The sequence below is a fragment of the Oncorhynchus keta genome, chromosome 4, assembly GCF_023373465.1.
Source record: "Oncorhynchus keta strain PuntledgeMale-10-30-2019 chromosome 4, Oket_V2, whole genome shotgun sequence".
NCBI classification, from domain to species: domain Eukaryota; kingdom Metazoa; phylum Chordata; class Actinopteri; order Salmoniformes; family Salmonidae; genus Oncorhynchus; species Oncorhynchus keta.
The window spans coordinates 87,841,431-87,862,143 of NC_068424.1; the positions used below are offsets into that span (position 1 = coordinate 87,841,431).

Genomic DNA, 20,713 nt, shown 5'->3' on the forward strand with positions numbered 1-20,713 from the left:
GTTACCGTACCCCTAAGCTGTTACCGTACCCCTAAGCTGTTACCGTACCCCTAAGCTGTTACCGTACCCCTAAGCTGTTACCGTACCCCTAAGCTGTTACCGTACCCCTAAGCTGTTACCGTACCCCTAAGCTGTTACCGTACCCCTAAACTGTTACCGTACCCCTAAGCTGTTACCGTACCCCTAAGCTGGGTCTCTGTATGTATTCTGTTTGTACTGACAGCTCAGTGTATTAATGTGTGTGTGTGTGTGTGTGTGTGTGTGTGTGTGTGTGTGTGTGTGTGTGTGTGTGTGTGTGTGTTAGGTGTATGATGAGGGCAGGTATGTGTATGTGGTAACAGAACTGATGAAGGGAGGAGAGTTACTGGATAAGATCCTCAGACAGAAGTTCTTCTCAGAGAGAGAAGCAAGCTCTGTTCTCTACACTATTACCAAGACTGTCCACTACCTGCACTGTCAAGGGGTAAGACTGAGACACAGTATGAAGAAACATCTACACACACTATAGACTGGCCTAAGACTGACCCACCTTGGGTGTGGGTGTTTTTTTTCTCAAACTTTTATCTAACATATCTCTCTTACTCCTCCCTTCCGTCCTCTCTTCCTCTCTACCTCCTATCCTTCCTCCTCCCTCCCACCCCCTCCTCCCTCTATCATCCTCTTTCCTGTTTCTTCTCTCTCTCTCGCCTCCCTCTCTCTCCTTCCCCTCTCGCTCCTCTTCCCCCTCTCTCTCTCTCACTCCTCTTCCCTCTCGCTCGCTCCTCTTCCCTCTTGCTCTCGCTCGCTCCTCTTCCCTCTCGCTCGCTCCTCCTCACTCTCACTTGCTCCTCTTCACTCTTGCTCCTCTTCCCTCTCTCTCTCACTCCTCTTCCCTCTCGCTCTCTCTCCTCTTCCCCCCCCTCTCCTTCCTCTTCCTCCTTCATCTCTTTCCTCTCCCTCTTTCCTCTAGGTTGTCCATAGGGACTTAAAGCCCAGTAACATCCTCTATATGGACGACAGTGGGAATCCTGATTCTATCAGGATCTGTGATTTTGGTTTCTCCAAGCAGCTGAGAGGAGGAAACGGACTGCTACTAACACCATGTTACACAGCTAACTTTGTTGCTCCAGAGGTGAGAGAGAGGGGGAGGAAGAGAGAGAGAAAGCAGTGGGTAAGGAAGGTTAGAGGTTTAGGAAGGATAAAGCTGTAGGGTTAGGAAGGATAACGTTCTAGGGTTAGGACGGATAAAGTTGGTGGGTTAGGAAGGGTCAAGATAGAGGGTTAGGGTTAAAGGGTTAAGTTAGATTGGTGAAGTTAGGGTTAGGAAGGGTGAAGTTAGGGTTGGGAAGGGTTAAGTTGGAATGTTGGGAAGGGTGAAGTTAGGGTTGGGAAGGGTGAAGTTAGGGTTGGGAAGGGTGAAGTTAGGGTTGGGAAGGGTGAAGTTAGGGTTGGGAAGGGTGACGTTGGAGGGTTGGGAAGGGTGACGTTGGAGGGTTGGGAAGGGTGACGTTGGAGGGTTGGGAAGGGTGACGTTGGAGTGTTGGGAAGGGTGACGTTGGAGGGTTGGGAAGGGTGACGTTGGAGGGTTGGGAAGGGTAACGTTGGAGGGTTTGGAAGGGTAACGTTGGAGGGTTGGGAAGGGTGACGTTGGAGGTTTTGGAAGGGTAACGTTGGAGGGTTTGGAAGGGTGACGTTGGAGGGTTGGGAAGGGTAACGTTGGAGGGTTTGGAAGGGTAACGTTGGAGGGTTTGGAAGGGTAACGTTGGAGGGTTGGGAAGGGTGACGTTGGAGGTTTTGGAAGGGTAACGTTGGAGGGTTGGGAAGGATGACGTTGGAGTGTTGGGAAGGGTAACGTTGGAGGGTTGGGAAGGATGACGTTGGAGGGTTGGGAAGGGTAACGTTGGAGGGTTGGGAAGGGTAACGTTGGAGGTTTTGGAAGGGTAACGTTGGAGGGTTGGGAAGGGTAACGTTGGAGTGTTGGGAAGGGTAACGTTGGAGTGTTGGGAAGGGTAACGTTGGAGTGTTGGGAAGGGTGACGTTGAAGGGTAACGTTGGAGGGTTGGGAAGGGTAACGTTGGAGGGTTGGGAAGGGTAACGTTGGAGGGTTGGGAAGGGTAACGTTGGAGGGTTTGGAAGGGTAACGTTGGAGGGTTGGGAAGGGTAACGTTGGAGGGTTGGGAAGGGTAACGTTGGAGGGTTGGGAAGGGTGACGTTGGAGGTTTTGGAAGGGTAACGTTGGAGGGTTGGGAAGGGTAACGTTGGAGGGTTGGGAAGGGTAACGTTGGAGGGTTGGGAAGGGTAACGTTGGAGTGTTGGGAAGGGTAACGTTGGAGGGTTGGGAAGGGTAACGTTGGAGGTTTGGAAGGGTAACGTTGGAGGGTTTGGAAGGGTAACGTTGAGTGTTGGGAAGGGTAACGTTGGAGGGTTGGGAAGGGTAACGTTGGAGGGTTGGGAAGGGTAACGTTGGAGGTTTGGAAGGGTAACGTTGGAGTGTTGGGAAGGGTAACGTTGGAGGGTTGGGAAGGGTAACGTTGGAGTGTTGGGAAGGGTAACGTTGGAGGGTTGGGAAGGGTAACGTTGGAGGGTTTGGAAGGGTAACGTTGGAGTGTTGGGAAGGGTGACGTTGGAGTGTTGGGAAGGGTAACGTTGGAGGGTTTGGAAGGGTAACGTTGGAGGGTTGGGAAGGGTAACGTTGGAGGGTTGGGAAGGGTAACGTTGGAGGGTTTGGAAGGGTAACGTTGGAGTGTTGGGAAGGGTAACGTTGGAGGGTTGGGAAGGGTAACGTTGGAGTGTTGGGAAGGGTAACGTTGGAGGGTTTGGAAGGGTAACGTTGGAGTGTTGGGAAGGGTGACGTTGGAGGTTTTGGAAGGGTAACGTTGGAGGGTTGGGAAGGGTGACGTTGGAGGGTTGGGAAGGGTAACGTTGGAGGTTTTGGAAGGGTAACGTTGGAGTGTTGGGAAGGGTGACGTTGGAGGGTTTGGAAGGGTAACGTTGGAGGGTTGGGAAGGGTAACGTTGGAGGGTTGGGAAGGGTAACGTTGGAGGGTTGTTGGGAAGGGTAACGTTGGAGTGTTGGGAAGGGCAACGTGGAGGGTTTGGAAGGGTAACGTTGGAGTGTTGGGAAGGGTAACGTTGGAGGGTTTGGAAGGGGTGACGTTGGAGGGTTGGGAAGGGTGACGTTGGAGGGTTTGGAAGGGTAACGTTGGAGTGTTGGGAAGGGTAACGTTGGAGGGTTTGGAAGGGTAACGTTGGAGTGTTGGGAAGGGTAACGTTGGAGGGTTTGGGAAGGGTAACGTTGGAGGGTTGGGAAGGGTAACGTTGGAGGGTTGGGAAGGGTACGTTGGAGGTTGGAAGGGTAACGTTGGAGGGTTGGGAAGGGTAACGTTGGAGTGGTTGGGAAGGGTAACGTTGGAGGGTTTGGAAGGGTAACGTTGGAGGGTTTGGAAGGGTAACGTTGGAGGGTTGGGAAGGGTAACGTTGGAGTGTTGGGAAGGGTAACGCTGGAGGGTTTGGAAGGGTAACGTTGGAGGGTTGGGAAGGGTAACGTTGGAGGGTTTGGAAGGGTAACGTTGGAGGGTTGGGAAGGGTGACGTTGGAGTGTTGGGAAGGGAACGTTGGAGGGTTGGGAAGGGTAACGTTGGAGGGTTTGGAAGGGTGACGTTGGAGGGTTGGGAAGGGTGAACGTTGGAGGGTTTGGAAGGGTAACGTTGGAGGGTTGGAAGGGTAACGTTGGAGTGTTGGGAAGGGTAACGTTGGAGGGTTTGGGAAGGGTGACGTTGAGTGTTGGGAAGGGCAACGTTGGAGGGTTTGGAAGGGTAACGTTGGAGGGTTGGGAAGGGTAACGTTGGAAGGGTAACGTTGGAGGGTTTGGAAGGGTAACGTTGGAGTGTTGGGAAGGGCAACGTTGGAGGGTTGGGAAGGGTAACGTTGGAGGGTTTGGAAGGGTAACGTTGGAGTGTTGGGAAGGGTAACGTTGGAGGGTTTGGAAGGGTAACGTTGAGGTTTTGGAAGGGTAACGTTGGAGTGTTTGGAAGGGTAACGTTGGAGGGTTTGGAAGGGTAACGTTGGAGGTTGGGTTTTGGAAGGGTGACGTTGGAGTGTTGGGAAGGGTAACGTTGGAGGGTTGGGAAGGGTAACGTTGGAGGGTTGGGAAGGGTAACGTTGGAGGGTTTGGAAGGGTAACGTTGGAGGGTTTGGAAGGGTAACGTTGGAGGGTTGGGAAGGGTAACGTTGGAGGTTTTGGAAGGGTAACGTTGGAGGGTTTGGAAGGGTAACGTTGGAGGTTTGGGAAGGGTAACGTTGGAGGGTTTGGAAGGGTAACGTTGGAGTGTTGGGAAGGGTAACGTTGGAGGGTTTGGAAGGGTAACGTTGGAGGGTTTGGAAGGGTAACGTTGGAGGGTTGGGAAGGGTAACGTTGGAGGGTTTGGAAGGGTAACGTTGGAGGGTTTGGAAGGGTAACGTTGGAGGGTTGGGAAGGGTAACGTTGGAGTGTTGGGAAGGGTAACGTTGGAGTGTTTGGGAAGGGTAACGTTGGAGGGTTGGGAAGGGTAAGTTTGGAGGTTGGGAAGGGTAACGTTGGATGGTTAGGGGTTTGGAAGGGTAACGTTGGAGGGTTGGGAAGGGTAACGTTGGAGGGTTGGGAAGGGTAACGTTGGAGGGTTGGGAAGGGTAACGTTGGAGGGTTGGGAAGGGTAACGTTGGAGGGTTTGGAAGGGTAACGTTGGAGGGTTTGGAAGGGTAACGTTGGAGGGTTGGGAAGGGTAACGTTGGAGGGTTTGGAAGGGTAACGTTGGAGGGTTGGGAAGGGTAACGTTGGAGGGTTGGGAAGGGTAACGTTGGAGGGTTTGGAAGGGTAACGTTGGAGGGTTTGGAAGGGTAACGTTGGAGTGTTGGGAAGGGTAACGTTGGAGGGTTTGGAAGGGTAACGTTGGAGGGTTGGGAAGGGTAACGTTGGAGGGCTTGGAAGGGTAACGTTGGAGGGTTGGGAAGGGAGGGCAACGTTGGAGGGTTGGAAGGGTAACGTTGGAGGGTTGGGAAGGGTAACGTTGGAGGGTTTGGAAGGGTAACGTTGAGGGTTGGGAAGGGTAACGTTGGAGGGTTTGGAAGGGTAACGTTGGAGTGTTGGGAAGGGTAACGTTGGAGGGTTGGGAAGGGTAACGTTGGAGGGTTGGGAAGGGTAACGTTGGAGGGTTGGGAAGGGCAACGTTGGAGGGTTGGGAAGGGCAACGCTGGAGGGTTGGGAAGGGTAACGTTGGAGGGTTGGGAAGGGTAACGTTGGAGTGTTGGGAAGGGTAACGTTGGAGGGATTGGAAGGGTAACGTTGGAGGGTTTGGAAGGGTAACGTTGGAGGTTGGGAAGGGCAACGTTGAGGGTTTGGGAAGGGTAACGTTGGAGGGTTTGGAAGGGTAACGTTGGAGGGTTGGGAAGGGTAACGTTGGAGGGTTGGGAAGGGTAACGTTGGAGGGTTGGGAAGGGTAACGTTGGAGGGTTGGGAAGGGTAACGTTGGAGGGTTTGGAAGGGTAACGTGGAGGTTGGGAAGGGTAACGTTGGAGGGTTTGGAAGGGTAACGTTGGAGGGTTGGGAAGGGCAACGTTGGAGGGTTGGGAAGGGTAACGTTGGAGGGTTGGGAAGGGCAACGCTGGAGGGTTGGGAAGGGTAACGTTGGAGGGTTGGGAAGGGTAACGTTGGAGGGTTGGGAAGGGTAACGTTGGAGGGTTGGGAAGGGTAACGTTGGAGGGTTGGGAAGGGTAACGTTGGAGGGTTGGGAAGGGTAACGTTGGAGGGTTGGGAAGGGTAACGTTGGAGGGTTGGGAAGGGTAACGTTGGAGGGTTGGGAAGGGTAACGTTGGAGGGTTGGGAAGGGTAACGTTGGAGGGTTGGGAAGGGTAACGTTGGAGGGTTGGGAAGGGTGACGTTGGAGGGTTTGGAAGGGTAACGTTGGAGGGTTGGGAAGGGTAACGTTGGAGGGTTTGGAAGGGTAACGTTGGAGGGTTGGGAAGGGTAACGTTGGAGGGTTGGGAAGGGTAACGTTGGAGGGTTGGGAAGGGTAACGTTGGAGGTGGGAAGGGCAACGTTGGAGGGTTGGGAAGGGCAACGTTGGAGGGTTTGGAAGGGTAACGCTGGAGGGGCTTGGAAGGGTAACGCTGGAGGTTTGGAAGGGCAACGTTGGAGGGTTGGGAAGGGTAACGTTGGAGGGTTTGGGAAGGGTAACGTTGGAGGGTTGGGAAGGGTAACGTTGAAGGTTTGGAAGGGTAACGTGGAGGGTTTGGGAAGGGTAACGTTGGAGGGTTGGGAAGGGTAACGTTGGAGGTTGGGAAGGGTAACGTTGGAGGGTTGGGAAGGGTAACGTTGGAGGTTTGGAAGGGTAACGTTGGAGGTTGGGAAGGGTAACGTTGGAGGGTTTGGAAGGGTAACGTTGGAGGGTTGGGAAGGGTAACGTTGGAGTGGTTGGGAAGGGTGACGTTGGAGGGTTGGGAAGGGTAACGTTGGAGGGTTTGGGAAGGGTAACGTTGGAGGGTTGGGAAGGGTAACGTTGGAGGGTTGGGAAGGGTAACGTTGGAGGGTTGGGAAGGGTAACGTTGGAGGGTTTGGGAAGGGTGACGTTGGAGGGTTGGGAAGGGTAACGTTGGAGGGTTGGGAAGGGTAACGTTGGAGGTTGGGAAGGGTAACGTTGGAGGGTTGGGAAGGGTAACGTTGGAGTGTTGGGAAGGGTAACGTTGGAGGGTTGGGAAGGGTAACGTTGGAGGGTTTGGGAAGGGTAACGTTGGAGGGTGGGAAGGGTAACGTTGGAGTGTTGGGAAGGGTAACGTTGGAGGGTTGGGAAGGGTAACGTTGGAGGGTTGGGAAGGGTAACGTTGGAGTGTTGGGAAGGGTAACGTTGGAGGGTTGGGAAGGGTGACGTTGGAGGGTTGGGAAGGGTAACGTTGGAGGGTTGGGAAGGGTAACGTTGGAGGGTTGGGAAGGGTGACGTTGGAGGGGTTGGGAAGGGTAACGTTGGAGGGTTGGGAAGGGTAACGTTGGAGGGTTGGGAAGGGTAACGTTGGAGGGTTGGGAAGGGTAACGTTGGAGGGTTTGGAAGGGTAACGTTGGAGGGTTTGGAAGGGTAACGTTGGAGGGTTGGGAAGGGTAACGTTGGAGGGTTGGGAAGGGTAACGTTGGAGGGTTGGGAAGGGTAACGTTGGAGGGTTGGAAGGGTAACGTTGGAGGGTTGGGAAGGGTAACGTTGGAGGGTTGGGAAGGGTAACGTTGGAGGGTTTGGAAGGGTAACGTTGGAGGGTTTGGAAGGGTAACGTTGGAGGGTTGGGAAGGGTAACGTTGGAGGGTTGGGAAGGGTGACGTTGAGGGTTTGGGAAGGGTAACGTTGGAGTGTTGGGAAGGGTAACGTTGGAGGGTTGGGAAGGGTAACGTTGGAGGGTTGGGAAGGGTAACGTTGGAGGGTTTGGAAGGGTAACGTTGGAGGTTTGGAAGGGTAACGTTGGAGGGTTGGGAAGGGTAACGTTGGAGGTTGGGAAGGGTAACGTTGGAGGGTTGGGAAGGGTAACGTTGGAGGGTTTGGAAGGGTAACGTTGGAGGGTTGGGAAGGTTTGGAACGTTGGAGGGGGTGACGTTGGAGGGTTTGGGAAGGGTAACGTTGGAGGGTTGGGAAGGGTAACGCTTGGAGGGTTTGGGAAGGGTAACGTGGAGGTTTGGAAGGGTAACGTTGGAGGGTTTGGAAGGGTAACGTTGGAGGGTTGGGAAGGGTAACGTTGGAGGGTTTGGGAAGGGTAACGTTGAGGGTTTGGAAGGGTTGAGGTTGGGAAGGGTAACGTTGGAGGGTTGGGAAGGGTAACGTTGGAGTGTTGGGAAGGGTGACGTTGGAGGGTTGGGAAGGGTAACGTTGGAGGGTTGGGAAGGGTAACGTTGGAGGGTTGGGAAGGGTAACGTTGGAGGGCCTGGGAAGGGTAACGTTGGAGGTTGGGAAGGGTAACGTTGGAGGGTTGGGAAGGGTGACGTTGGAGGGTTGGGAAGGGTAACGTTGGAGGGTTGGGAAGGGTAACGTTGGAGGGTTGGGAAGGGTAACGTTGGAGGGTTGGGAAGGGTAACGTTGGAGGGTTGGGAAGGGTAACGTTGGAGGGCTTGGAGGGAAGGCAACGTTGGAGGGCTTGGGAAGGGTAACGTTGGGAGGTTGGGAAGGGCAACGCTGGAGGGTTGGAAGGGTAACGTTGGAGGGATTTGGAAGGGTAACGTTGGAGGGTTGGAAGGGTAACGTTGGAGGGTTTGGGAAGGGTAACGTTGGAGGGTGGGAAGGGTAACGTTGGAGGGTTGGGAAGGGTAACGTTGGAGGGTTGGGAAGGGTAACGTTGGAGGGTTGGGAAGGGTAACGTTGGAAGGGTAGGGAGGGTTTGGAAGGGTAACGTTGGAGGGCTGGGAAGGGTAACGTGGAGGGTTGGGAAGGGTAACGTTGGAGGGTTGGGGAAGGGTGACGTTGGAGGGTTTGGAAGGGTAACGTTGGAGGGTTGGGAAGGGTAACGTTGGAGGGTTGGGAAGGGTAACGTTGGAGGGTTGGGAAGGGTAACGTTGGAGGGTTGGGAAGGGTAACGCTGGAGTGTTGGGAAGGGTAACGTTGGAGGGTTGGGAAGGGTAACGTTGGAGGGAGGTTTTGGAAGGGTAACGTTGGAGGGTTGGGAAGGGTAACGTTGAGGGTTGGGAAGGGTAACGTTGGAGGGCTGGGAAGGGCAACGTTGGAGGGTTGGGAAGGGTACGTTGGAGGGTTGGGAAGGGTAACGTTGGAGGGTTGGAAGGGTGACGTTGGAGGGTTGGGAAGGGTAACGTTGGAGTGTTGGGAAGGGTAACGTTGGAGGTTGGGAAGGGTAACGTTGGAGTGTTGGGAAGGGTGACGTTGGAGGGTTTGGGAAGGGCAACGCTGGAGGGTTGGGAAGGGTAACGTTGGAGGGTTGGGAAGGGTAACGTTGGAGGGTTGGGAAGGGTAACGTTGGAGGGTTGGGAAGGGTAACGTTGGAGGGTTGGGAAGGGTAACGTTGGAGGGTTTGGAAGGGTAACGTTGGAGGGTGGGAAGGGTAACGTTGGAGGGTTGGGAAGGGTAACGTTGGAGGGTTGGGAAGGGTAACGTTGGAGGGCTTTGGAAGGGTAACGTTGGAGGGTTGGGAAGGGTAACGTTGGAGGGTTGGGAAGGGTAACGTTGGAGGGTTTGGAAGGGTAACGTTGGAGGGTTGGGAAGGGTAACGTTGGAGGGTTGGGAAGGGCAACGTTGGAGGGTTTGGAAGGGCAACGTTGGAGGGTTGGGAAGGGTAACGTTGGAGGGTTGGGAAGGGCAACGTTGGAGGTTGGGAAGGGGTAACGTTGGAGGGTGGGAAGGGTAACGTTGGAGGGTTGGGAAGGGTAACGTTGGAGGGTTGGGAAGGGTAACGTTGGAGGGTTTGGGAAGGGTGAACGTTGGAGGGTTGGGAAGGGTAACGTTGGAGGGTTTGGGAAGGGTAACGTTGGAGGGTTGGGAAGGGTGAACGTTGGAGGGTTGGGAAGGGTAACGTGGAGGGTTGGGAAGGGTAACGCTTGGAGGGTGGCTGGGAAGGGTAACGTTGGAGGGTTGGGAAGGGTAACGTTGGAGGGTTTGGGAAGGGTAACGTTGGAGGGTTGGGAAGGGTAACGTTGGAGGGTTGGGAAGGGTAACGCTGGAGGGTTGGGAAGGGTGAACGTTGGAGGGTTGGGAAGGGTAACGTTGGAGGGCTGGGAAGGGTGACGTTGGAGGGTTGGGAAGGGTAACGTTGGAGGGTTGGGAAGGGTAACGTTGGAGGGTTGGAAGGGCAACGTTGGAGGGTTGGGAAGGGTAACGTTGGAGGGTTGGGAAGGGTAACGTTGAGGGTTGGGAAGGGTGACGTTGGAGGGTTGGGAAGGGTAACGTTGGAGGGTTGGGAAGGGTAACGTTGGAGGGTTGGGAAGGGTAACGTTGGAGGGTTTGGAAGGGTAACGTTGGAGGGTTGGGAAGGGTAACGTTGGAGGGTTGGGAAGGGTAACGTTGGAGGGTTGGGAAGGGTAACGTTGGAGGGTTGGGAAGGGTAACGTTGGAGGGTTGGGAAGGGTAACGTTGGAGGGTTTGGGAAGGGTAACGTTGGAGGTTGGGAAGGGTAACGTTGGAGGGTTGGGAAGGGTAACGTTGGAGGGTTGGGAAGGAAGGTAACGTTGGAGGGTTGGGAAGGGTAACGTTGGAGGTTGGGAAGGGTAACGTTGGAGGGTTGGGAAGGGTAACGTTGGAGGGTAGGGAAGGGTAACGTTGGAGTGTTGGGAAGGGTAACGTTGGAGGGTTGGGAAGGGTAACGTTGGAGGGTTGGGAAGGGTAACGTTGGAGGGTTGGGAAGGGTAACGTTGGAGGGTTTGGAAGGGTAACGTTGGAGGGTTGGGAAGGGTAACGTTGGAGGGTTGGGAAGGGTAACGTTGGAGGGTTGGGAAGGGTAACGTTGGAGGGTTGGGAAGGGTAACGTTGGAGGGTTGGGAAGGGTAACGTTGGAGGGTTGGGAAGGGTAACGTTGGAGGGTTTGGAAGGGTAACGTTGGAGGGTTGGGAAGGGTAACGTTGGAGGGTTGGGAAGGGTAACGTTGGAGTGTTGGGAAGGGTAACGTTGGAGGTTGGGAAGGGTAACGTTGGAGGGTTGGGAAGGGTAACGCTGGAGGGTTGGGAAGGGTAACGTTGGAGGGTTGGGAAGGGTAACGTTGGAGGGTTGGGAAGGGTAACGTTGGAGGGTTGGGAAGGGTAACGCTGGAGTGTTGGGAAGGGTGGACGTTGGGAAGGGTTGGGAAGGGTAACGTTGGAGGGTGGGAAGGGTAACGTTGAAGTGTTGGGAAGGGTAACGTTGGAGGGTTTGGAAGGGTAACGTTGGAGGTTGGGAAGGGTAACGTTGGAGGGTTGGGAAGGGTAACGTTGGAGGGTTGGGAAGGGTAACGTTGGAGGGTTGGGAAGGGTAACGTTGGAGTGTTGGGAAGGGTAACGCTGGAGGGTTGGGAAGGGTAACGTTGGAGGGTTGGGAAGGGTAACGTTGGAGGGTTTGGAAGGGTAACGTTGGAGGTTGGGAAGGGTAACGTTGGAGGTTGGGAAGGGTAACGTTGGAGTGTTGGGAAGGGTAACGTTGGAGGGTTGGGAAGGGTAACGTTGAGTGGTTGGGAAGGGTAACGTTGAAGGGTTTGGAAGGGCAACGTTGGAGTGTTGGGAAGGGTAACGTGGAGGGTTGGGAAGGGCAACGCTGGAGGGTTTGGAAGGGTGTTTTGGACGTTGGAGTGTTGGGAAGGGTAACGTTGGAGGGTTGGGAAGGGTAACGTTGGAGGGTTTGGGAAGGGTAACGTTGGAGGGTTTGGAAGGGTAACGTGGGAGGGTTTGGAAGGGTAACGTTGGAGGTTGGGAAGGGTAACGTTGGAGGGTTTGGAAGGGTAACGTTGGAGGGTTTGGAAGGGTAACGTTGGAGTGTTGGGAAGGGTAACGTTGGAGGTTTTGGAAGGGTAACGTTGGAGGGTTGGGAAGGGTAACGTTGGAGGGTTGGGAAGGGTAACGTTGGAGGGTTGGGAAGGGTAACGTTGGAGGGTTGGGAAGGGTAACGTTGGAGGGTTGGGAAGGGTAACGTTGGAGGGTTGGGAAGGGTAACGTTGGAGTGTTGGGAAGGGTAACGTTGGAGTGTTTGGGAAGGGTGACGTTGAGGTTTGGGAAGGGTAACGTTGGAGGGTTTGGAAGGGTAACGCTGGAGTGTTGGGAAGGGTAACGTTGGAGGTTGGGAAGGGTAACGTTGGAGGGTTTGGAAGGGTAACGTTGGAGGTTTTGGGAAGGGTAACGTTGGAGTGTTTGGGAAGGGTAACGTTGAAGTGTTGGGAAGGGTAACGTTGGAGGTTGGGAAGGGTAACGTTGGAGGGTTTGGAAGGGTAACGTTGAGGTTGGGAAGGGTAACGTTGAAGGTTGGGAAGGGTAACGTTGGAGGGTTTGGGAAGGGTAACGTTGGAGGGTTTGGAAGGGTAACGTTGGAGTGTTGGGAAGGGTGACGTTGGAGGGTTTGGGAAGGGTAACGTTGGAGGTGTTGGGAAGGGTAACGTTGGAGGGTTGGGAAGGGTAACGTTGGAGGGTTTGGAAGGGTAACGTTGGAGGGTTGGGAAGGGTAACGTTGGAGGGTTTGGAACGTTGGGGTTTGGAAGGGCAACGTTGGAGGGTTTGGGAAGGGTAACGTTGGAGGTTTGGAAGGGTAACGTTGGAGGGTTGGGAAGGGTAACGTTGGAGGGTTGGGAAGGGTAACGTTGGAGTGTTGGGAAGGGTAACGTTGAAGTGTTGGGAAGGGTAACGTTGGAGGGTTGGGAAGGGTAACGTTGGAGGGTTTGGAAGGGTAACGTTGGAGGGTTTGGAAGGGTAACGTTGGAGGGTTGGGAAGGGTAACGTTGGAGGGTTTGGAAGGGTAACGTTGGAGGGTTGGGAAGGGTAACGTTGGAGGGTTGGGAAGGGTAACGTTGGAGGGTTGGGAAGGGTAACGTTGGAGTGTTGGGAAGGGTAACGTTGGAGGGTTGGGAAGGGTAACGTTGGAGGGTTGGGAAGGGTAACGTTGGAGGGTTTGGAAGGGTAACGTTGGAGGGTTTGGAAGGGTAACGTTGGAGGGTTTGGGAAGGGTAACGTTGGAGGGTTTGGGAAGGGTAACGTTGGAGGGTTGGGAAGGGTAACGTTGGAGGGTTGGGAAGGGTAACGTTGGAGGGTTGGGAAGGGTAACGTTGAAGTGTTGGGAAGGGTAACGTTGGAGTGTTGGGAAGGGTAACGTTGGAGGGTTGGGAAGGGTAACGTTGGAGGTTTGGAAGGGTAACGTTGAGGGTTGGGAAGGGTAACGTTGAGGGTTGGGAAGGGTAACGTTGGAGGGTTGGGAAGGGTAACGTTGGAGGGTTGGGAAGGGTAACGTTGGAGGGTTGGGAAGGGTAACGTTGGAGTGTTGGGAAGGGTAACGTTGGAGGGTTGGGAAGGGTAACGTTGGAGTGTTGGGAAGGGTAACGTTGGAGGGTTGGGAAGGGTAACGTTGGAGTGTTGGGAAGGGTGACGTTGGAGGGTTTGGAAGGATAACGTTGGAGGGTTTGGAAGGGTAACGTTGGAGGTTTTGGAAGGGTGACGTTGGAGGTTTTGGAAGGGTAACGTTGGAGGGTTTGGAAGGGTAACGTTGGAGGTTTTGGAAGGGTAACGTTGGAGGGTTGGGAAGGGTAACGTTGGAGTGTTGGGAAGGGTAACGTTGGAGTGTTGGGAAGGGTAACGTTGGAGTGTTGGGAAGGGTAACGTTGGAGTGTTGGGAAGGGTAACGTTGGAGGGTAGGGAAGGTTAAAGTTGGTGTTTACGAAGGATGTAGTTGGAACGTTAGTGTGTATCTAAATAATCGATAATATGTCAACCAGACAATAGCGTATTCAATAGAACGGAAAAAGAACGAAGGGCGTGCACAGTCTCGAGCGCAAACCAGTACTGCATGCTTCCCCAGTCCCCTAACCAAAAGGTATTTTTCTTTGTCGTTTTTTCAGAAAACAAGCCTGAAACCATGTCTAAAGACTGTTGACATCTAGTGGAAGCCATAGGAACTGCAATCTTGGCCCTAACCAATTACATAGTCAATAGGCATTCAATGGAAAACCACTCACATTAAAAAAATCCCACTTCCTGGATGGATTTTCCTCGGGTTTTCACCTGCCATATCAGTTCTGTTATACTCAGACATTTTTTTAACAGTTTTAGAAACGTCAGAGTGTTTTCTATCCAATTCTACCAAGTACAGTGGGGCAAAAAAGTATTTAGTCAGCCACCAAGTGTGCAAGTTCTCCCACTTAAAAAGATGAGAGAGGCCTGTAATTTTCATCATAGGTACACTTCAACTATGACAGACAACATTTTTTTTAAAATCCAGGAAATCACATTGTAGGATTTTTTATTAATTCATTTGCAAATTATGATGGAAAATAAGTATTTGGTCAATAACAAAGTTTATCTCAATACTTTGTTATATACCCTTTGTTGGCAATGACAGAGGTCAAACGTTTTCTGTAAGTCTTCACAAGGTTTTCACACACTGTTGCTGGTATGTTGGCCCATTCCTCCATGCAGATCTCCTCTAGAGCAGTGATGTGGGGGGTGGCAGGGTAGCCTAGTGGTTAGAGTGTTGAACTAGTAACCGGAAGGTTGCAAGTTCAAACCCCCGAGCTGACAAGGTACAAATCTGTGATTATGATTGGTTAAGTTAGATGGGTGAAGTTGGAGGGTTACGAAAGGCTAAAGTTTGTATTAGGAAGTCTACAGTGGATTAGGAATGGTAAAGTTAGGGTTGACATTAGGACGGGTAAAGTTAGGGTTGACATTAGGAAGGGTAAAGTTAGGGTTGACATTAGGAAGGGTAAAGTTAGGGTTGACATTAGGAAGGGTAAAGTTAGGGTTGACATTAGGAAGGGTAAAGTTAGGGTTGACATTAGGAAGGGTAAAGTTAGGGTTGACATTAGGAAAGGTAAAGTTAGGGTTGACATTAGGAAAGGTAAAGTTAGGGTTGACATTAGGAAAGGTAAAGTTAGGGTTGGCATTAGGAAGGTGAAGTTAGGGTTGGCATTAGGAAGGTGAAGTTAGGGTTGGCATTAGGAAGGTGAAGTTAGATGGTTTATGGTTAGGAAGGTGAAGTTAGATGGTTTAGGGTTAGGAAGGGGTGAAGTTAGGGTTGGCATTAGGAAGTTGAATTTAGATGTTTTAGGGTTAGGATGGGTGAAGTTAGGTTTGGCATTAGGATGGTGAAGTCAGATGTTTTAGGTTTAGGAAGGGTGAAGTTAGATGGTTTAGGGTTAGGAAGGTGAAGTTAGATGGTTTAGATTTAGGAAGGGTGAAGTTAGATGGTTTAGGGTTAGGAAGGTGAAGTTAGATGGTTTAGGGTTAGGAAGGTGAAGTTAGATGGTTTAGGTTTAGGAAGGTGAAGTCAGATGGTTTAGGGTCAGGAAGGGTGAAGTTAGATGGTTTAGGTTTAGGAAGGTGAAGTTAGATGGTTTAGGTTTAGGAAGGGTGAAGTTAGATGGTTTAGGGTTAGGAAGGTGAAGTTAGAGGGTTAGGATTTAGAGGGTTTAGGAAGGTGAAGTTAGATGGTTTAGGGTTAGGAAGGTGAAGTTAGATGGTTTAGGTTTAGGAAGGTGAAGTTAGATGGTTTAGGGTTTAGGAAGGTGAAGTCAGATGGTTTAGGGTCAGGAAGGGTGAAGTTAGATGGTTTAGGAAGGGTGAAGTTAGATGGTTTAGGGTTAGGAAGGGTGAAGTTAGATGGTTTAGGGTTAGGAAGGTGAAGTTAGTTGGTTTAGGGTTAGGATTGTGAAGTTAGGGTTGACATTAGGAAGGTAAAGTTAGATGGTTTAGGGTTAGGAAGGTGAAGTTAGATGGTTTAGGTTTAGGAAGGGTGAAGTTAGATGGTTTAGGGTTAGGAAGGTGAAGTTAGATGGTTTAGGTTTAGGAAGGGTGAAGTGAGATGGTTTAGGGTTAGGAAGGGTGAAGTTAGATGGTTTAGGGTTAGGAAGGTGAAGTTAGTTGGTTTAGGGTTAGGATTGTGAAGTTAGGGTTGACATTAGGAAGGTGAAGTTAGATGGTTTAGGGTTAGGAAGGTGAAGTTAGATGGTTTAGGTTTAGGAAGGTGAAGTTAGATGGTTTAGGGTTAGGAAGGTGAAGTTAGATGGTTTAGGGTTAGGAAGGGTGAAGTTAGATGGTTTAGGGTTAGGAAGGGTGAAGTTAGATGGTTTAGGGTTAGGAAGGGTGAAGTTAGATGGTTTAGGGTTAGGAAGGTGAAGTTAGTTGGTTTAGGGTTAGGATTGTGAAGTTAGGGTTGACATTAGGAAGGTGAAGTTAGATGGTTTAGGGTTAGGAAGGTGAAGTTAAGCAATCTGAGTGTTCTCTAGCCCCTTACCTGTACTGAGTTTTTGTGTGTTGTCTTTTGCTGTTTGTGTTTCTCTGGATGTGACTCTCTCTGTGTATTTCTGTGTGTAGGTGTTGATGCGTCAGGGCTATGATGCTGCCTGTGATATCTGGAGTCTTGGAGTGTTGTTATACACCATGTTAGCAGGATACACGCCCTTCGCTAACGGCCCCAAGGACACACCTGAAGAGATCCTGTTGAGGATGGGGTCAGGGAAGTTCTCTCTGAGCGGTGGGAACTGGGACATGGTGTCTGACAGCTCCAAGGTACACACTGTTATCTAGCATGCTGCTTGTTGACCAGTCTGTTGTTGTGTCTCTAGGACATGTTATCTATTATGCTGCTTGTTGACCAGTCTGTTGTTGTGTGTCTCAGGGACCTGTTATCTAGCATGCTGCTTGTTGACCAGTCTGTTGTGTGTCTCTAGGACCTGTTATCTATTATGCTGCTTGTTGACCAGTCTGTTGTTGTGTGTCTCTAGGACCTGTTATCTAGCATGCTGCTTGTTGACCAGTCTGTTGTTGTGTCTCTAGGACCTGTTATCTATTATGCTGCTTGTTGACCAGTCTGTTGTTGTGTGTCTCTAGGACCTGTTATCTAGCATGCTGCTTGTTGACCAGTCTGTTGTTGTGTCTCTAGGACCACTGTTATCTATTATGCTGCTTGTTGACCAGTCTGTTGTTGTGTGTCTCTAGGACCTGTTATCTAGCATGCTGCTTGTTGACCAGTCTGTTGTTGTGTGTCTCTAGGACCTGTTATCTATTATGCTGCTTGTTGACCAGTCTGTTGTTGTGTGTCTCTAGGACCTGTTATCTATTATGCTGCTTGTTGACCAGTCTGTTGTTGTGTGTCTCTAGGACCTGTTATCTATTATGCTGCTTGTTGACCAGTCTGTTGTTGTGTGTCTCTAGGACCTGTTATCTATTATGCTGCTTGTTGACCAGTCTGTTGTTGTGTCTCTAGGACCTGTTATCTATTATGCTGCTTGTTGACCAGTCTGTTGTTGTGTGTCTCTAGGACCTGTTATCTATTATGCTGCTTGTTGACCAGTCTGTTGTTGTGTGTCTCTAGGACCTGTTATCTATTATGCTGCTTGTTGACCAGTCTGTTGTTGTGTGTCTCTAGGACCTGTTATCTATTATGCTGCTTGTTGACCAGTCTGTTGTTGTGTGTCTCTAGGACCTGTTATCTATTATGCTGCTTGTTGACCAGTCTGTTGTTGTGTTTGTGTTTGTCCGTGTCTCTAGGACCTCCTCTCTAAGATGCTTCATGTTGATCCTCACCAGCGTTATTCAGCTGAACAGGTCCTGAAACACGCCTGGATCACGCAACGAGACACGTTACCACACTTCCAGCTCGCACGCCACGATGCACCACACCTCGTTAAGGTAACACACACCACAACGCACCACACCTCGTTAAGGTAACACACACCACAACGCACCACACCTCGTTAAGGTAACACACCACAACGCACCACACCTCGTTAAGGTAACACACACCACAACGCACCACACCTCGTTAAGGTAACACACACCACAATGCACCACACCTCGTTAAGGTAACACACACCACAATGCACCACACCTCGTTAAGGTAACACACACCACAATGCACCACACCTCGTTAAGGTAACACACACCACAACGCACCACACCTCGTTAAGGTAACACACACCACAATGCACCACACCTCGTTAAGGTAACACACACCACAATGCACCACACCTCGTTAAGGTAACACACACCACAATGCACCACACCTCGTTAAGGTAACACACACCACAATGCACCACACCTCGTTAAGGTAACACACACCACAATGCACCACACCTCGTTAAGGTAACACACACCACAATGCACCACACCTCGTTAAGGTAACACACACCACAATGCACCACACCTCGTTAAGGTAACACACACCACAATGCACCACACCTCGTTAAGTTAACACACACCACAATGCACCACACCTCGTTAAGGTAACACACACCACACCACACCTCGTTAAGGTAACACACACCACAATGCACCACACCTCGTTAAGGTAACACACACCACAATGCACCACACCTCGTTAAGGTAACACACACCACAATGCACCACACCTCGTTAAGGTAACACACACCACAACGCACCTCGTTAAGGTAACACACACCACAACGCACCTCGTTAAGGTAACAAACACCACAACGCACCTCGTTAAGGTAACAAACACCACAACGCACCTCGTTAAGGTAACACACACACCATGGTGCCTGATGGCCAACCCCTTTAGCCAGGTAGCTACGGTGCTTGACTGTCAACCATAGTCTTTAAGCGGAGGGGCCCAGAGGCAGTTTACCAATGCACCCTGTGTGTGTGTGTGTGTTTTGGAGAGGTGACTGCATAGAGAACTGCTATCAACTAAATGATCCTGTGTTTGTGTGTTTCCTGTGTAGGGAGCGATGGCAGCTACCTACTCTGCTCTGGGTCATAAGACGTGTCAGCCAGTTCTGGAGCCAGTAGCTGCTTCTAGCCTGGCACAGAGACGCAACATGAAGAAACTCACCTCTATTGACATGTAACACACACACCTCGGCCCCAGCCTCCCACTGCCCCAGCCTCCCACTGCCCCAGCCTCCCACTGCCCCAGCCTCCCACTGCCCCAGCCTCCCACGGCCCCAGCCTCCCACTGCCCGTCTCCCCTCTGCCCCAGCCATCCCCAGCTCGTCTCCCCTCGGCCCCAGCCCGTCTCCCCCGGCCCCAGCCCGTCTCCCCTCGGCCCCAGCCCGTCTCCCCTCGGCCCCAGCCCGTCTCCCCTCGGCCCCAGCCCGTCTCCCCTGGCCCCAGCCCGTCCCCCTGGTTTGCCCGTCTCCCCTCGGCCCCAGCCTTCCCCAGCCCGTCTCCTCGGCCCCAACCCGTATCCCCTCTGCTCCAACCCGTCTCCCTCGGCTCTCTCCCTCGGCCCAACCCGGCTCCCCTCGGCTCCAACCCGGCTCCCTCAGCCTCAACCAGTCTCCCTCAGCCCCAGCCCGTCTCCCTCGGCTCCAAACCGTCTTCCCTCGGCCCCAGCCCGTCTCCCTCGGCTCCAAACCGGCCCCAGCCCATCTCCCTCGGCCCCAACCAGTCTCCCCTCGGCCCCAACCAGTCTCCCCTCGGCCCCAACCAGTCTCCTCAGCCCCAGCCCGTCTCCATCGGATCCAAACCGTCTTCCCTCGGCCCCAGCCCATCTCCCTCGGCCCCAACCCGTCTCCCCTCGGCCCCAACCCGTCTCCCTCGGCCCCAACCCGTCTCCCCTCGGCCCCAGCCCGTCTCCCCTCGGCCCCAGTCTCCCCTCAGCCCCAACCCGTCTCCCCTCAGCCCCAACCCGCCTCTGCCCAACCCGTCTCCCCTCGCTCCCCCGTCTCCCCTCGGCTCCAACCCGTCTCCCCTCCCAACCCGTCTCCCTCGCCCAACCCGTCTCCCCTCTGCCCCAACCCGCCCCTCGGCCTCAACCCGTCCCCTCTGCTCCAACCCGTCTCCCGTCGGCCCCAACCCGTCTCCCTCGGCCCCAACCCGCTCCCTCGGCCCCAACCCGTCTCCCCTCGGCCCCAACCCGTCTCCCCTCCCCAGCCCGTCTCCCCTCGGCCCCAGCCCGTCTCCCCCCCCCAGCCCGTCTCCCCTCGGCCCCAGCCCGTCTCCCCCCGGCCCCAACCCGTCCCCCCCCGGCCCCAACCCGTCTCCCTCGGCCCCAGCCCGTCCCCTCGGCCCCAGCCCGTCTCCCCTCGGCCCCAGCCCGTCTCCCCTCGGCCCCAGCCCGTCTCCCTCGGCCCCAGCCCGTCTCCCAGCCCGTCTCCCCTCGCCCCAGCCCGTCTCCCCTCGGCCCCAGCCCGTCTCCCTCGGCCCCAGCCCGTCTCCCTCGGCCCCAACCCGTCTCCCCTCGGCCCCAGCCCGTCTCCCCTCGGCCCCAACCCGTCTTCCCCTCGGCCCCAACCCGTCTTCCCCTCGGCCCCAACCCGTCTCCCCTCGGCCCCAGCCCGTCTTCCCCCGGCCCCAGCCTGCCCCAACCCGTCTCCCCTCGGCCCCAACCCGTCTTCCCCGGCCCCAGCCTGCCCCAACCCGTCTTCCCCCGGCCCCAGCCTGCCCCAACCCGTCTCCCTCAGCCCCAGCCCGTCTTCCCCGGCCCCAGCCTGCCCCAACCCGTCTCCCCTCGGCCCCAGCCCGTCTTCCCCCGGCCCCAGCCTGCCCCAACCCGTCTCCCCTCGGCCCCAACCCGTCTTCCCCGGCCCCAGCCTGCCCTAACCCGTCTCCCCTCAGCCCCAGCCCGTCTTCCCCCGGCCCCAGCCTTCCCCAACCCGTCTCCCCTCAGCCCCAGCCCGTCTTCCCTCGGCCCCAGCCTGCCCCAACCCGTCTCCCCTCAGCCCCAGCCCGTCTTCCCCCGGCCCCAGCCTGCCCCAACCCGTCTCCCCCGGCCCCAGCTCAGACAACCTCCATCCCTGAGAGACACCAACACATGTGTTCCAGCTGAGAGTCCCACTCTGATGGTTTCATTTCTCCCCTCTGTCACATGCTCTCTCTCTTTCTCTCTTTGTCTCTCTTAGAGGAAGACAAGCACCAGCTGATACTGTAGTTCACTGTGATAGGTCGATCCTAATCTACTTAACTAAACTGTGCACCCCCGCTCTTCTCTCATCTCTTTTCTTCCCTTCATTATGTTCTCCACTGTTCTCTCTCTCTCTGTCTCTCTCTCTCTGTCTCTCTCTCTGTCTCTCTCTCTGTCTCTCTCTCTGTCTCTCTCTCTCTCTCTCTCTCTGTCTCTCTATCTCTGTCTCTCTCTCTCTGCCTCTCTCTCTGTCTCTCT

At 53.7% G+C, this 20,713-nt stretch overlaps 1 protein-coding gene and 1 long non-coding RNA gene across 2 annotated transcripts in view; both read left to right on the forward strand.

The window, feature by feature from the left end:
* rps6kal (ribosomal protein S6 kinase a, like) overlaps nucleotides 1–18,715 on the forward strand; it is a 76,944-nt gene extending 58,229 nt beyond the window's left edge. Inside the window, exons 16-20 of the mRNA XM_052518172.1 lie at nucleotides 305–463; nucleotides 950–1,111; nucleotides 15,964–16,158; nucleotides 17,140–17,280; nucleotides 18,333–18,715. Coding sequence (XP_052374132.1) covers nucleotides 305–463; nucleotides 950–1,111; nucleotides 15,964–16,158; nucleotides 17,140–17,280; nucleotides 18,333–18,458 — 783 coding nt within the window. The 3' untranslated portion in view covers nucleotides 18,459–18,715. The remainder of the gene's footprint in view (nucleotides 1–304; nucleotides 464–949; nucleotides 1,112–15,963; nucleotides 16,159–17,139; nucleotides 17,281–18,332) is intronic.
* LOC127929798 (uncharacterized) lies at nucleotides 4,687–15,684 on the forward strand. The gene is made up of 6 exons (XR_008136345.1): nucleotides 4,687–4,866; nucleotides 11,361–11,451; nucleotides 13,214–14,970; nucleotides 15,209–15,411; nucleotides 15,556–15,613; nucleotides 15,672–15,684. It is a non-coding gene; the product is annotated as an uncharacterized LOC127929798 (long non-coding RNA).
* Nucleotides 18,716–20,713: the final 1,998 nt, after the last annotated feature.